At 40.1% G+C, this 15,997-nt stretch overlaps 1 protein-coding gene across 2 annotated transcripts in view; it reads right to left on the minus strand.

Annotated features, from left to right (window-relative positions):
- The window catches only part of SMAD5 (SMAD family member 5), a 58,826-nt gene that overhangs the window by 24,320 nt on the left and 18,509 nt on the right, over positions 1–15,997 (minus strand). For both annotated transcript variants that reach the window (XM_005682962.2, XM_018050347.1), the window contains exon 2: positions 7,510–8,081. In XM_005682962.2, coding sequence (XP_005683019.1) covers positions 7,510–7,912 — 403 coding nt within the window. In that variant the 5' untranslated portion in view covers positions 7,913–8,081. The remainder of the gene's footprint in view (positions 1–7,509; positions 8,082–15,997) is intronic.

Genomic DNA, 15,997 nt, shown 5'->3' on the forward strand with positions numbered 1-15,997 from the left:
TTATAATAGTATTTCTTTAATAATTTTCTCTTTCTCATTATCTCCAATGCTTCAAGAATTATTATTTTATAGGAACATTTAATTTGAAACTTATTTTGAGCCAGATAATGTTTTATCTAAGCACTTTTCATACATTAACTCATCTCATTCTCATAACTAACCTGTATTATTATTCCCATTTTACAGATGAGGAAACAAAGTCACAGACAGGTTAATTCCCCTTTGGTCATTTTTGATAATACTGGTGAAGTCAGTATCCAAATCCAGAGAATCTGGTTCAAGAAAGTAATCTTAACCACTGGACAACACTATTAAACACTGAATCGCCTAGCTTGGCTCTCTATTTTGCTTTTATCACTTTCCAACTATTTTCTACTCTTTTTTTCCAACTTTGCAATACTTTCTGGCTCCACTACATATAAGTTGTTTTTTAGTCACTACATTATGTCTGACTCTTTCTGTGACCCTATGCACTATATAGCCTGTCAGGCTCCTCTGTTCACGGAATTTCCTAGGCAAAAATACTTAAGTGGGTTGCCATTTCCCTCTCCAGGGGATCTTCCCAACCCAGGGATTGAACCTATGTTTCCTGAATTGGCAGGCAGATTCTTTACCACTGAGCCATCAGGGAAGCCCCTTTTATAAGCTACTTTTCTATTAATTTTTGGTTTCCTTATCTGTAACTTACTGGTAAACTTAAAAGTATCATAAAATGTTCATACCATTTTCAAACCCCATGAAGGAATAACCTCATAGGATTACAAAACTGTCTAGTCCTTGTCATTGTTCAGTCACTAAGTCATCTCTCAAGTTTTGAGTCACTATGGACCTCAGTATGCCAGGCTCCTCTGCCCTCCACTATCTCCCGGAATTTGCTCAAATTCAAGTCCATTGAGCTGGTGATGCTATCTAACCATCTCATCTTCTGCTACCCTCTTCTCCTTCTGCCTTCAATCTTTCCCAGCATCAGGGTCTTTTCAAATGAGCCAGCTCTTTGCAGCAAGGGGCCAAAGTACTGGAGCTTCAGCTTCAGTCCTTTCAACGAATATTCAGGGTTGATTTCCTTTAGGATTGACTGGTTTGATCTCCTTGCAGTCCAAGGTACTCTCAAGGGTCTTCTCCAGCACCACAGTTTCAAAACATCAATTCTTTGGCATTCAGCCTTCTTTATGGTCCAACTCTCACATCCATACACGACTACTGAAAAAACCATAGTTTTGACTATACGGACCTTTATAGGCAAAGTGATGTCTCTGCTTTTTAATATGCTGTCTAGGTTGGTCATAGCTTTCCTCCCAAGGAGCAAGCATCTTTTAATTTCATGGCTACAGTCATCATTTGTGGTGATTATGGAACCCAAGAAAATAAAATTTGTCACTGTTTCCATTTTTTCCCCTTCTACTGGCCATGAAGTGATGGGACCAGATGCCATGATCTCAGTTTTTTTTTAATGTTGAGTTTTAAGCCAGCTTTTTAGTCTCCTCTTTCACCCTCATCAACAGGCTCGTTAGTTCTTCTTTGCTTTCTGCCATTAGAATGATATTATCTGCATATCTGAAGTGTTGATATTTCTCCCAGCAATCTTGATTCTAGCTTGTGATTCATCCAGCTGGCATTTCGCATGATGTACTCTGCAGAGAAGTTAAATAAGCAGGCTGATAATATATAGCCTTGTCATACTCCTTTCCGAATTTGGAACCAGTTCATTGTTGCATGTCTGGTTCTAACTGTTCTTGACCTGCATATAGGTTTTTAAGGAGACAGGTAAGGTGTTCTGGTACTTCCATCTCTACAATTTTCAAGTTTGCTGTGATCCACACAGTCAAAGGCTTTAGCAGAGTCAATGAAGCCAAAGTAGATGTTTTTCTGGAATTCCCTTGCTTTCTCCATGATTCAACAAATGTTGGCAATTTGCTCTCTGCTTCCTCCGCCTCTCTGAAACCCAGCTTGTACATCTGAAGTTCTCTGTTCACATACCACTGAAGCCTAGTTCAGTCGCTCAGTCATGTCCAACTCTTTGCAACCCCATGGACTGTAGCCTGCCAGGCTCCTCCGTCCATGGGATTTTCCAGGCAAGAATACTGGAGTGGGTTGCCATTTCCTTCTCCAACTGAAGCCTAACTTGATGGATTTTTAGCATAACCTTACTAACATGTGAAATGAGCAAAACAGTCTAGTAGCTGGAACATTCTTTGGCAGTGTCTTTGGGACTGGAATGAAAACTGACCTCTTCCAGCCCTGTCCCACTGCTGAGTTTTCCAAATGTGCTGACACACTGAGTGCAGCACTTCACCAGCATCATCTTTCAGGATTTTAAACAGCTCAGTTGGAACCCCACCACCTCCAGTAGCTTTGTTCATAGTTCATGGTTCCTAATGCCCACTCAGCTGCACACTCCAGGATGTCTGGCTCTAGGTGAACGATCTCACCATTGTGGTTATCCGGGTCATTAAGACCTTTTTTGTATAGTTCTTCGTGTATTTTTACCACCTCTTCTTAATCGCTTCTGCTTCTGTTAGGTCCTTACCGTTTCTGTCCTCTATCATGCACATTCTTGCACAAAATGTTTCCTTGATCGCTCCAATTTTCTTGAAGAGATCTCTAGTCTTTCCCATTCTACTGTCTTCCTCTATTTCTTGGCATTGTTCATTTAAGAAGGCCTTCTGTCTCTCTTTGCTATTCTCTGGAACTCTGCATTCAGTTGGGCGCATCTTTCCCTTTCTCCCTTGCCTTTTGCTTTCCTTCTTTACTCAGTTGTTTGTAAAACCTCCTGAGAAAACGACTTTGCCTTTTGCATTTTTTCTTTGGAATGGTTTTGGTCACTGCCTCCTGCACAACGTCACAAACTTCCATCCATAGTTCTGCAGGCACTCTATCAGATCTAATCCCTTACATCTGTTCATCGTTTTCACTGAATAATCATGAGGGATCTGATCTAGGTCATACCTGAACAGCCTAGTGGTTTTCCCTATTTTCTTCAATTTAAGCCTACATTTTCAATAAGAAGTTCATGATCTGAGCCACAATCAGTTCCAGGCCTTATTTTAGCTGAGTATGTATAGAGTTTCATCATCTTTGACTACAAAGAATATAATCAATCTGATTTCAGTATTGACCATCTGGTAATGTGCATGTATAGAGTCGTCTCTTGGGTTGCTGGAAAAGGGCATTTGCTATGACCAGCATGTTCTGTTGACAAAACTATTAGCCTTTGCCCTGCTTCATTTTGTACTCTAAGGCCAAACTTGCCTGTTATTTCAGGTATCTCTTGACTTCCTACTTTTGCATTCCAATCCCCTGTGATGAAAAGGACATCTTTTTTGGTTAGTTCTAGAAGATGCTGTAGGTCTTCATAGCACCATTCAACTTCAGCTTCTTCAGCATCAGTGGCTGGGGCACAGACTTGGATTACTGTGATGCTGAACGGTTTGCCTTGGAAATGAATCAAGATCATTCTATCATTTTTGAGGTTGCACCAAGAGGACTGTGAAGGCTACTCCATTTCTTCTAAGGGATTCTTGCCCACAGTAGTACATGTATGGTCATCTGAATTAAATTTTTCCATTCCCGTCCATTTTAGTTCACTGATTCCTAAGAAGGGGCTTCCCTGGTGGCTCAGAGGTTAAAGCGTCTGCCTCCAATGCGGGAGACCTGGGTTCGATCCCTGGGTCAGGAAGATCCCCTGGAGAAGGAAATGCCAACCCACTCCAGTATTCTTGCCTGGAGAATCCCATGGACGGAGGAGCCTGGTAGGCTACAGTCCACGGGGTCGCAAAGAGTCAGACACAACTGAGCGACTTCACCTCGACCTTGACTCCTAAGATGTCAGTGTTAACTCTTGCCATCTCCTGCTTGACCACGTCCGATTTACCTTGATTCATGGGCCTAACATTCCAGGTTCCTATGGAATACTGTTCTTTGCAGCATCAGACTTAACTTTCACCACCAGATACATCCACAACTGAGCATTATTTCTGCTTTGGCCCAGCTGTTTCCTTCTTTCTGTAGCTATTAGTAATTGCCCTCTGTGACTCTGGTGGCTCAGTGGTAAAGAATCCGCCTGCCATGCAGGAGACATGGGTTTGACCCCTGGGTCAGGAAGATCCCCTGGAGAAGGAAATGGCAACCTATTCCAGTATTCTTGCCTGGGAAATCCCATGGACAGAGGAGCCTGGCAGGCTAAAGCCCAAGGGACTGCAAGAGCTGGATACAATTTAGTGACTAGATCACTACTACTACTTTCCCAGCAGCATTTCTGCTTCCCTGGTGGCTTAGATGGTAAAGAATCTGCCTGCAATGCAGGAGACCCGGGTTTGATCCTTGGGTTGGGAAGATCCCCTGGAGAAGGGAATGGCTACCCACTCCAGTACCCTTGCCTGGAGAATTCCATGGACAGAGGGGCCTGACAGGCTACCATCCATGGGGTCGCAAGGAGTTGGACACAACTGAGCAACTAACACTAACACTTTCCCAGTAGCGTACTGGACACCTTCTGATGAGGGGGCTCATCTTTCTGTGTCATATCTTTTTGCATTTTCATACTGTTCATGGACTTCTCAAGCAAGAATACTGGAGTGGGTTGCCATTTCCTCCTCCAGTGGACCACATTCTGTCAGAACGCTTCACTATAATCTGTTTTGGGTGGCCCTGCACAGCATGGTTCATAGCTTCACTGAGTTATGCAAGCCCCTTAGCCATGACAAGGCAGTGATTCATGAAGGGTATCTAGTCCTTAAGTGCTCGATGATGTTAATTACTATGACTTTATTAATACTGGTATTATGAAGTGATCCATCCAATGTCACAGCTGTTTAACTTGCTTAAGCATACCAGGCCTAAGCCCCAATCTTTTATACAGAATGAATCACAGCTGAGGAAAACAGATAACAAAAATAAGACATTTCTATTGACTATCAGACACACTCTGGTTATGAGGGAATATACTAAATTCCCTTTCTTGACAACAACTTCTAGCAAATATCAAGCCCAGGATTTTCAGACTATACTTCTCTTTTAAATCCTCATATTTGCCTTTCCTCATCAATTCCTCTGGCTACAACTCTCCTTGGATTTAATAAGAAATTGAGAATCACCTCAAATACCAACTGGCAGCTCTACAGCCCTTAAAATAAACTTTCCCTGACAGCACATTACTCCTATTTTGTTTGTTTTGCTAGTCTCCACATCTAATGTTATTGCTACAGTTTTGTTTTTTTTTTTAAAAACCATATCGGCATATACTATCTTCATGTGAAATCTAGTGTGGCCAGCAGACTAAGGTGGCTATCATGATTCCTGCCTCTTGGTATTTATCCTGTGTAATCCGTTCAGTCTGAGTATATTTATTATCTGTGACTTGCTCCTAAGCAACAGAATATGGCAAAAGTAACAGAATGTATATACTAACATTCCACCAGAACACAATGCCTCTTCTAGCAAGAAAACCCTTTCTTACTGGCTTTGAAGAAATAAGCAGCCACGAATGTGAGCTACCTACAGAGATGGTCACATGGTGAGCATATGAAGGAGTCAACAACCAGCCAGAATCCAACAGCCTGCAAGAAGCTGAATCCTGATAATAATCACATGAGCTGGGAAGCGGAACCTTTCTCAGTTGAGCCTCCAATGGAGACTCAAGACTGACCAATACCTAGTTTACAGCCTTGCAAAGGATCCAAGTAAAGCCATGCCTGGACTCCTGACTGACAGAAACTGGGAGATAACTAATGTGTGTTGGCCCCTTAGCCTGTGGTACTTTGTTATGTAGCAATAGCTAAGTAATGTACCCAAATAGTATCTCAGCTTATATAATTCATTCAATACAAAAAAATATTTCCTGAGCACTCACTCCTAAGTTCCAGGTAATAAAACTATTCTAGGCACTGGGAATGCAGTACAGAATGAGACAGAGGAAGGTCCTTCTCACATCAGTCAATAAACAAAATGAATACCTCACAGTCAAGTAGTGATGAGAATTTAAGCAAGGACAGAATGAAATAAGAAAATGTGACACGAAAAGATGCTGGGGGAGAGTACTCTATGTAGAGGAAAGAGCATGTACGGCAAGTCCAGGGAACAGAGGATGCTTGAGGACAGGTCATGTAGACCCTTGTGGAAATATGTTCTAAGTGTGACAGAAAGCCTTTAAGTGTTCTGGGCAGGGACTGACATGATTTGATATATATACTTCCTAACACTCACTCTGGCTGCTATAACAGAAAACAGAATGAGCTGGGGGAAAAAAAAGAGGCAGAGACCAATTAGGAGACTACTTAAGGTAAAAGATGAAGATGGTCTGTACTAGAGTAGTGGTGTTAGAGATGGTGAGAGATGATATGATCAAAGTACATTTTGAAGGTAGAGCAAACAGCATTTCCTCATAGCTTAAGCACAGAACTTCAGAGAGAAATAACAGATGACTTCCAGGGAGCAATTCGGAGAAGGCAATGGCATCCCACTCCAGTACTCTTGCCTGGAAAATTCCATGGATGGAGGAGCCTGGTAGGCTGCAATCCATGGGCTCACTAAGAGTCAGACGTGACTGAGCGACATTCCTTTCACTTTTCACTTTCATGCACTGGAGAAGGAAATGGCAACCCACTCCAGTGTTCTTGCCTGGAAAATCCCAGGGACGGGGGAATCTGGTGGGCTTCCGTCTATGGGGTCACAAAAAGTCGGACACGACTGAAGCGACTTAGCAGGGAGCAATTAAGTGAATGTTACTGCCATTGACTTCAACAGGGAAAACTGGAGGAAAAAATGATTTGGTAGGAAAAACAAATCCAAAGTCCTATTTTGACATTAAATCTGGTATGTTTATTAGACATTCAAGTGGAGATGTTATGTAGGCAACTGGATAGAGTCAGGAGAAGCTGACTCTGGAGTTCAAAATGTGAGCGTGAATTTATAGATGGTTTTAAGACATGTGATAACATGAGAGTACCTACAGGAAAAATATAGATGGAGAAAAAGTCAAAGGACTGAGTCGTGTGAAAACAGGAAAATAGCCAACAAAGAGACTAAGCAGAAACAGGTAGTGAGGTAGGAGAATTGTAAGAGTGCTGTGCTTCAGAAGCCAATATGAAAAAGTTCTGAGTGGGAGGAAAGGAAAGCACCTGTATCAAACAATGCTGACAGGGCAAATAAGATGAGGACTGAGAATGACTGATCCCTCTGCAAGAAGGCAGTCATTAGTGAATTTGACAAGTCAAAAGGTAGAAAAGAAAGACTAACAAGAGTGGGTGTCAACAAAGAGCAGGAAGAACGGTAATGTAGAGATAATATAGATGGAGATTCCTAAACAAGGTACGTTGGAGGTGGGGTCACATGGCTGAGGTCAGGACAGAAATTCTTTCTTAACTTTCATTTGAGGTTGGTCCAGTATTCCTCCCAAGATTAAAATCTTTAAGAAGGAAGCATAAAGCTAAAGTAACCTATTAATTGCTAAATTCAGTCAAATGTCAGGGGGCAGAAGTTTTTATAATTTTTCCCAGGGGAATTAAAACCTACCTGGACTCTCCACTCTCTTATAATGGTATGGGTTGATACAAACTTCTTTTTGCTTAGATCCAAAAGGAAATTCACAAATATCCAATGGCTTTAGCTCATGATGACTCTGCAGATCAGGCCAGCGCCAAACACGACAGTATATAACGTGGGGTAAGCCTTTTCTGTGAGAAACCTGCAGGCGTCCATCTAAAGATCTGGGGATAGTGACACACTTGCTTGGCTGTCCTGGACTGCTCAAGGCTTTCTCCAGTTCCTCCATGGCACCTTTTTTCTTTTTTAGTTTTTTCACCAAAGCATCGACTGCCTTTTCTGCCCATTTCTCCTCTTCATCACCTTGCTTCCAGCCCAACAATCGTTTTACTGCTGGACTAGTAAAAGAAAACAAGCTGGCCATTGACGTCATTTGATTTAAATCTTCAGAAACCTTTCTGCAACTCAAAGTCAGTGTCTACCGAACATACAGATCACAGGCGGAAAGTCATATACAGGCCCTAAGCAAAAGTCGCAATTTAAAAGGAAGGAGTGACATTTATCTTCATAAGCGCCATAAGCTTCTTTCATTGGTTCAAGCCCTGAAAGAGAAAAGGTGAAAAGGATAAGATCCCTGGTTTAAATAAATACAATTTACATACATTTAAATCAATATAATTTGAAAAGTATGTTACTTTCAGTAAGAGTAGAAAAGCCTTACCAAGTAAAACAAAAAACCTAAGTCTAGATAGAAAAATTTTCTCTTAAGTCCTGTGACCACTCACTTCCTTCTTCATAATATGAATCTCATTGGCAATGTCAAATGATAACCAAAAGCAAAGTAGGGTGCTCTCCTTTCTACACATTATCACCCCACAAAAACAGCCCCTAGACCTTTATTTCCTTCCGTCAGAAGCCCCCAAGATTCTGAAGTAGTTTTCTTCACTGAAATCCATGTTATATGCTGTGTCAGTTTTGGACATAATAGTCTCCTGATTTGAACAAAGGTCTTAAGAGAAATCTAGTGCTTCCCTAGGATCATCACTTTCTTTAAAATGTTTCACAGGCTTGTAAGGTTTGCACAAAAGTCACAGCACTACTCAAGTCACATTATTAGATGCAAAATGTATTAGAAGTTGTCATAAGACATACCAAGCCCTCAAATAAATCATAACAACTGACAGAAAAATGGGAAGTGTCTACTTTTAAAATGAAGAAAGTTAGATTTAGAAAGAATAAACTAAAAAAAAAAAAGAAGAAACCCAAGGTTTAATCCCCCCAAAAATAGTTTATCATTTCATAGCTCCTACTGCCTTCTCCGATATTTTAAGTATGTTAAGTCAATGAACCTGCTCCAGGCAGAACACCACTGTATACCCTGAAAAAGTGATATGTAGTGGCATTCCACTGATAAGAGTGGGTACAATCTCCTGTGGTTACTACAGTCAACCACACAGACAATTAGTTACTAGTGAAATAGCAGGAGTAATACTTGGAGAAAGGATGTCAGTAACAAAAGATGCTTCCTTTCTTAGACCTAAAACTGATAAATAATGCTGCAACTCTGTCTTGGACAAATAACAGAATATTGCAGCATCAAGTTTATTCTGGATTGGGGTGATCTTCCTAGAAGACTGTATGTGCTCAGTTAAAACTGCAGTAGGGCTTCCCTGGCGGCTAACGGTAAAGAATCTGCCTGCCAATGCAGGAGACACAGGTTTGTTCCCTGACCCGGGAAAATCCCACATGCCACAGAGTAACTAAGCCTGTGTGATGCAACTACTGAACCTGTAGAGCCCAGGAGTCCCAGCTACTGAGCCTGCATGCCCTGGAGCCTGCGCCCCACAAGAGAAGCCACCGCGGTGAGAGGCCCACACACCGCAACCGGAGAAAAGCCCATGCAGCAGCAAAGACCCAGCACAGCCAAAAAGTAAAATAAGTCAGTCCCATAAAGCCAAAGTGTTAGTTGCTCAGTCATGTCCGACTCTGCGCGAGCCCATGAACTACAGCCCACCAGGCTCCTCTGTCCATGGGATTTCCCAGGCAAGAATACTGGAGTGGGTGGCCATTTCCATCTCCAGGGAATCTTCCCAAGCTGGGGATCAAACCTGGGTCTCCCACACCACAGATACTTAGAGTCTGAGTAAACAAAATAAAATAGAGTTAAATTCAACAAATAAGAACTGATTGCTTGTTACGTGCCATGTACTATGAATAGTCATAATGGTACTTAAAAAAAAAAAAGTATCAAATAGTTTCATCTTAAGAGCCAACTGATTTATTCTTTCAACATACGCCTGCTGCCTACTAAGAGTCTATTAAAGTGCCAGGCACTGTTCTAGGTGCTGATCCAGAAAAGGAGAAAAAAAGGAGCACTGACTCCTCTTTAGGAGAAAAGGGCTGTAGAGCTATGGAAAACTACAGTTCTTCCTCTAGAAATAAAAATATTAATTAAAAAGTGCTTCACTGATGAAAAAAGGGCCAAGAGCTCCAAGCATTTATTCACTGTACACCACACCCAAGAAATATGTATCATAACCTCTTGGCACCTGTCACTAGGAACTGCACAATCTTCAATTATGTTGACTCCTCCCTACTTGCAAGGCCAGACCACACAGAGTGCAGAGAAAAACTCACACCTCATTTCACTAAATTCAAATTCCACCAAGTAATTTGCTGTCACTGGGAAGTGAGAGACATGCTCAACAGTGGCTACACAGACTGCGTGCTGGAACCATATGAGGAAGGGTGGAGGGAAGTGAAGATATACTCCTTATGTATGAATGGATATGCCCAAGCCTAGGCAGCATGTCTTTCCCAACACTTCATAGGATAATTTTCACCAGGAAAACAAAACCGCCTACATTGAACCAGGGAAATATAACAAGAAAACAAAAGCATGTTTCAGAAACAGGTCACAGAGTGTAAAGTGTTATGAGTTAAATGAACTGTATAAAAAGTCTTACTTCAGTTGTAGCAGCATTAAGGATACAGGATAAAAGCCATCTGGGTCAGAAAGTACAGGCATGATTTGGTTGCCTGAGATGAGAAGGGAAATTTCAAAGGAAAGGGGGACATAAAAAAATACATGGGCAGGTATGAATAGGGCATTTCCCAGGATAAAGAGCAGACAGGCCCAGCTGACTAAGACCCTAATTCCATAATACTAGAATATAACAGAGGTTAGACAGAGTGTTGTTGTTCAGTCACTCAGTCGTATCCGACTCTTTGTGACCTCATAGATAGCAGCACGCAAGGCTTCCCTGTCCTTCACCATCTCCTGGAGTTTGCTCAAACTCATGTCCATTGAGTCAGTGATGCCATCCAACCATCTCATCCTCTGCCATCCCCTTCTCCTCCTGCCTTCCATCTTTCCCAGCATCGGGGTCTTTTCCAAGGAATCAGCTCTTCACATCAGTTGGCCAAAGTATTGGAGCATCAGCTTCAGCATCAGTCCTTCCAATGAATATTCACAGTTGGTTTCCTTTGGATTGACTGGTTTGATCTCCCTGCAGTCCAAGGGACTCTCAAGAGTCTTCTCCCAACACCAAGCATCAATTCTTTGGGCTCAGCATTCTTTATGGTCCAACTCTCACATCCATACATGACTACTGGAAAAATCATAGCTTTGACTAGACGGACCTTTGTAGGCAAAGAAATGTCTCTGCTTTTTATTACACTGTCTAGGTTTGTCATTGCTTTTCTTCCAAGGAGCAAGCGTCTTTTAATTTCATGGCTGCAGTCACCATCCACAGTGATTTGGAAGCCCAGGAAAATAAAGTCTGTCACTGTTTCCACTGTTCCCCCATCTATTTGCCATGATGTGATGGGATCAGAAAGGGATGACAGAAGGTAATGACAGGGGACGATACGGTTGGATGGCCTCACCAACTCGATGGATATGAGTTTGAGCAAGCTCTGGGAGTTGGTGATGAACAGGGAAGCCTGGTGTGCTGCAGTCCATGGGGTCACAAAGAGTCGGACACAACTGAGTGACTGAATTGAACCGAACTGACGGGACCAGATACCATGATCTTAGTTTTTTGAATATTGAGTTTTAAGCCAGCTTTTTCACTCTCCTCTTTCACCTTCATCAAGAGGCTCCTTAGTCCCTCTTCAATTTATGCCATAAGGATAGTGTCATCTGCATATCTGAGGTTACTGATATTTCTCCTGGCAATCTCGAGTGGTGCAAGTATATGAGAGACAGCATGTACGGAGCAATGATATGTTAAAGAAGAGGGAGAGAAAAGCAGAGGAGCTTGAAGACCTGATACTAGATTAGTAGTTAAAATGTTAACTACTAACCTAGCATCTCTGCAATTAAATACTAACCATATTATTTACTAACAAGAAAAAAGGGGGAAAAGTTATTTGTGTATATAAACTCAGAACAAGGGCTAAAAGGCTACACACTAAATGACCAACTGCAGTTACCTCTAGGGAGGAGCATGGAATGGGAGCCAAGCAATAGAAAGGGGGTCCTGCATGATTTGTTCCATATGCTTCTGTATTGTTTTAACCTTTTAACAACGTATAGACCAGAGACGTATTAATACTTCTTTTGTTACCCGAACATTATTGACCAGAGTGTTTCAATATTCACTTACATAACAAGTCTCTGGCTACAGGTATTAGTTTCTACAAAAACCCCTGGGGTCAATAATGTGTTAACAGAGGCATAATGCTACAGTACAACTAGTTGATAACCTATTACCTACTATAGAACAGAATGGAGTTACGAGTGCCGGGACAAAACAAACAAACAAACAGGTGAAACTAATTCATGCTATGAGAACTCAGGATGGTGGTTACCCTTTAAAAGGAAGGCTGCGGGCACGGACTAGAAGGAAACTTGAGGGTTTCTGCCATCCTGGCAAAGCTCTTCCTTTCCCTCTGAGTGATTTTATGCGAGAGTCACTTTGCGAAAATTTGACTGACTGAATACTGAAGATGTGTATGATTTCTGTTACAATTTTTAAGTACTTTCCCGTCATGTTAAGTATAGAGTGGTCAGCTTCCTTCCCATTTTTCTCCCATCTTTCAGTTCCCCTTCTCACAGGGAATCCCACTTCTATTTGTCTTTTGTGTCTTTCCAGAGAAATTTTATACAAATACAGACATATAAATAATCATAACCTTTTTTACATCAATAGTGGTATATTGAAAAAAGGCACAGAAAATGTATAAACAATGTTATCAAGATCTTTCCATATCTCTGCAGAACTTTCATACTGTATTCTAATACTCAGAATTCTAGTAATCTGGAATCTTAAACAGTAATCTTAAAAGTATATCAAACTGTACTTCCCTGACAATCTAGTGGTTAAGACTCCGGGCTTCCAATGTAGTGGGTATGAATTCGATCCCTGGTCAAGGAACTAAGATCCCACATGCTGCAAAGGCACAGCACCGCCCCCCCAAAAAAAAGCTAAAAACAATATATCAAATCACGTCATCTTTTGGCTCAAAAATCATCCAGCTGTTTCCCATTACACTCAATATCCAAATTCTTTAACATTGCTTTATGGGACCTACACAATTGAGCAAATGCTCCAAAGTCATTTCTACCTCAAGGGCTTTGCACTTGATGTTCCCTCCTACGGAATTCTCCTCTCCCAGATTTTTAACATGGCTTTCTCTCTCAATTAATTTAGCTGCTCAGTTGTCACCTCCTGAAAAGGAGGTCCCTGGCTATTTTATCTAAAATAGCATACACCCAGTTTCCACATCATTCTCTATCCCTTGATCCTGCTCAATTTTCTCTCATGGCATTCATAACAATGATATTGATTTCACTTATTAACTACAAGTCTTCCTCACAAAAATGTTAGTAGGCAGGTAGCCTTGTCTTTCTTATCCATCATCACATAACCCTGAACCTAAGGACAGTGCTTGTTTATTACATGAATGAGCAGAGAGCTTTAAAAAAGCAATTCATAAAAACATAAAATATCTTTATAAGAGCAACAGCATAAAATTTAAAACAAAAAAAAAAGTTCGTTACAGACATGCACAGGTGAGAATAAAAGTATGCACGAAAATGACAAACCAATCTCAGGATACTGAATATCGATTCCTTTCAGGGAAAGAAGGAAAGAATGCTGAAGAAAGAATGGAAAAGCTTTAGCTGTGTTTCTTTTAAAACTACATTAGAAGAAAACCTGACAAATCATCAGTATATGATTTTCTCTATTTTTCTATGTGCATAAATATTTTATAACACAAAAATGCACTATTTTAATTTTTTCAGTATCATAATGAAAATAGTAGAGAATCAGATTCTATCCTTTACTAGGTATATGACCATGATGAGGTATCACTCTAAGTCCATTGATTTTTCTATAAAATAGGGATGATGGTTCCTAAGTCATTAAAATATTGAAGTAATAAAATAATGTGTGCCTAAAGTACTAAAAACACACTTAAACATACACGTAATAGACGTTTTATAAACTGAAACATGCTATTCACACGTGAATTTCTACGACTGGGAAAGGGGAGAGGACAAACTTTGCACTCGCCTCTTTAAATGCGGAGTGATTAAAAACTTTAAACGTTTAATAGAATTCTTTTTAAAAATGTTTTGTAACTTTCCAAACTGTACAGCTGGTGTGTGCCACAAGTAATCCAAGTAATTGTTTTATAAGTTTCAACTTACTTAGTTAAAAAAGGAGCAAAATTAATCATAAAAATTCACTAGTGAATAAAAGGCCCGATCAGGAACTTTCACAAAAGGTATCAAAACTGCCATTAGATGATAAAATGGGTTCAACAGCATTAGTTATCACAGAAATTTTTAAAAAATTTTAAAAAAACAGTGAAGTATCACTCTACATCCACCAGAATGGCTAAAATTATTTTTTAAAAAGGTAGATGTTCATGATAATCAAAACAACTCTTATATATTCTGTTAGCCCAAGAGAAACATAAATTAAATTAGCCCAACCACTTTGGGAGGCTGTTTGACAACATTTACTAATGCCAAACATGGATCCCTATGACCCAGCAACTCCATTCCTAGGTGTGTATCCAACGGAAACAAGCCCTATGTCAACCAAAAGGCAAGTACATGTCCATAACAACTTTATGAGTGCCCCAGTGGCTTCCACTGATGAGGCACAGTGAGCCTGGGAAGTCCACCACTTCCATAGTTAGTGAGCAGTAAGCAAGTCTGCTCTCTGTACAGAAACAATAACCTCACTATCAACAGATTAACAGAAGTCCCTGGGGAAATCCATACATATTTTTACCAGTATTTTCACAACAATAAAAATGCTCTTAATATTAGTATCACAAATGTCAAGCATGAAGGATGTCATATTATGCGACTAAATTATTTTATGAGAAAAATTAGGCCTACATTCAATTCAGTCTTTAAGACTTGATGCATGTTTACAATTATAACCTAATGATTTTCCAAATTTTTAGTTTTTTAAAGATAAAGTCCCAATGAGACCTTTTATTCACAATCCACTATGAAATACTGGTCTGCATTTAAAGTGGTTTCATTTTGAATGAGTGCATTCCTGAACCAAATATCATTGGCTCATGAAGACCTAAATATAGCATAAGCTTTTCTTAATGACTTAGTTATTATTATGAACCTCTGTTACTGCGTCATGCTAAAAACCCTCTATAAGAAGTATAAACTGTGGGCTGTGCTGCTACTGATGAAATGACAAAAGCATGAGTGATCTTCAAAAGTTACCCACAGAGGTAGACTTTTAGACATATAACTTTCTTGAAAGAATACAGCTATTTTAAGAATGTGAATAGTTTCCTTTCTACAAAAGCAACTGCTAAAGCAGATAATAATATTCCTCTGATAAGAATAATACCACTAACATTTACTGAAACTTCACTATGCCAACCACTATCGAGCACCTATAAATTGAAAATCATTCAAATCTCAAAACAGTCATATAAGGTAAATTCCGTAATTCTCATTTAACAGATAAGAGAATAGGTGAAAGGAAATTAGATGTAACTTACATAAATTAGATGTTTATTTACAAAGACATAAAGAAACAAGGTCAGGAACTGAACCCTAGCAGCCCAGCTCCAGAACCTATGTTCCTAAGGACTGCACACACTGCCCACTAAGCCTCCTGCAAAGAAATGCTCTCCCCTTCAAGATCTACTATTAATACCTTCCATATCTCCTAGACTTCTCCGAAACGTTCAAATCATTACATGTTATCAAAAAATAAGACCACACAATTTCAGAAACCAAGGATAATCCAATGTGTTCATTTTCAAACTGACTTTTTTATACCACTTAACACAGCTCATTAACTGGTTTTTTTTTTTTTTTTTTTTGCATTCACGTAACTGTGCATTTTAATACACAAGTGCAAATACATTAGTGTAGAGCCTGGTGATTTTCTTTAAACTTTTCTTTTTTGCCACTTTATGTTTTAATTGAAGGATAATTGCTTTACAGAATTTTGTAGTTTTCTGTCAAACATCAACAAGACTCAGCCATAGGTACACCCGTGTCCCCTCTCTCTGGAAT

Source organism: Capra hircus, chromosome 7, assembly GCF_001704415.2.
Source record: "Capra hircus breed San Clemente chromosome 7, ASM170441v1, whole genome shotgun sequence".
NCBI classification, from domain to species: domain Eukaryota; kingdom Metazoa; phylum Chordata; class Mammalia; order Artiodactyla; family Bovidae; genus Capra; species Capra hircus.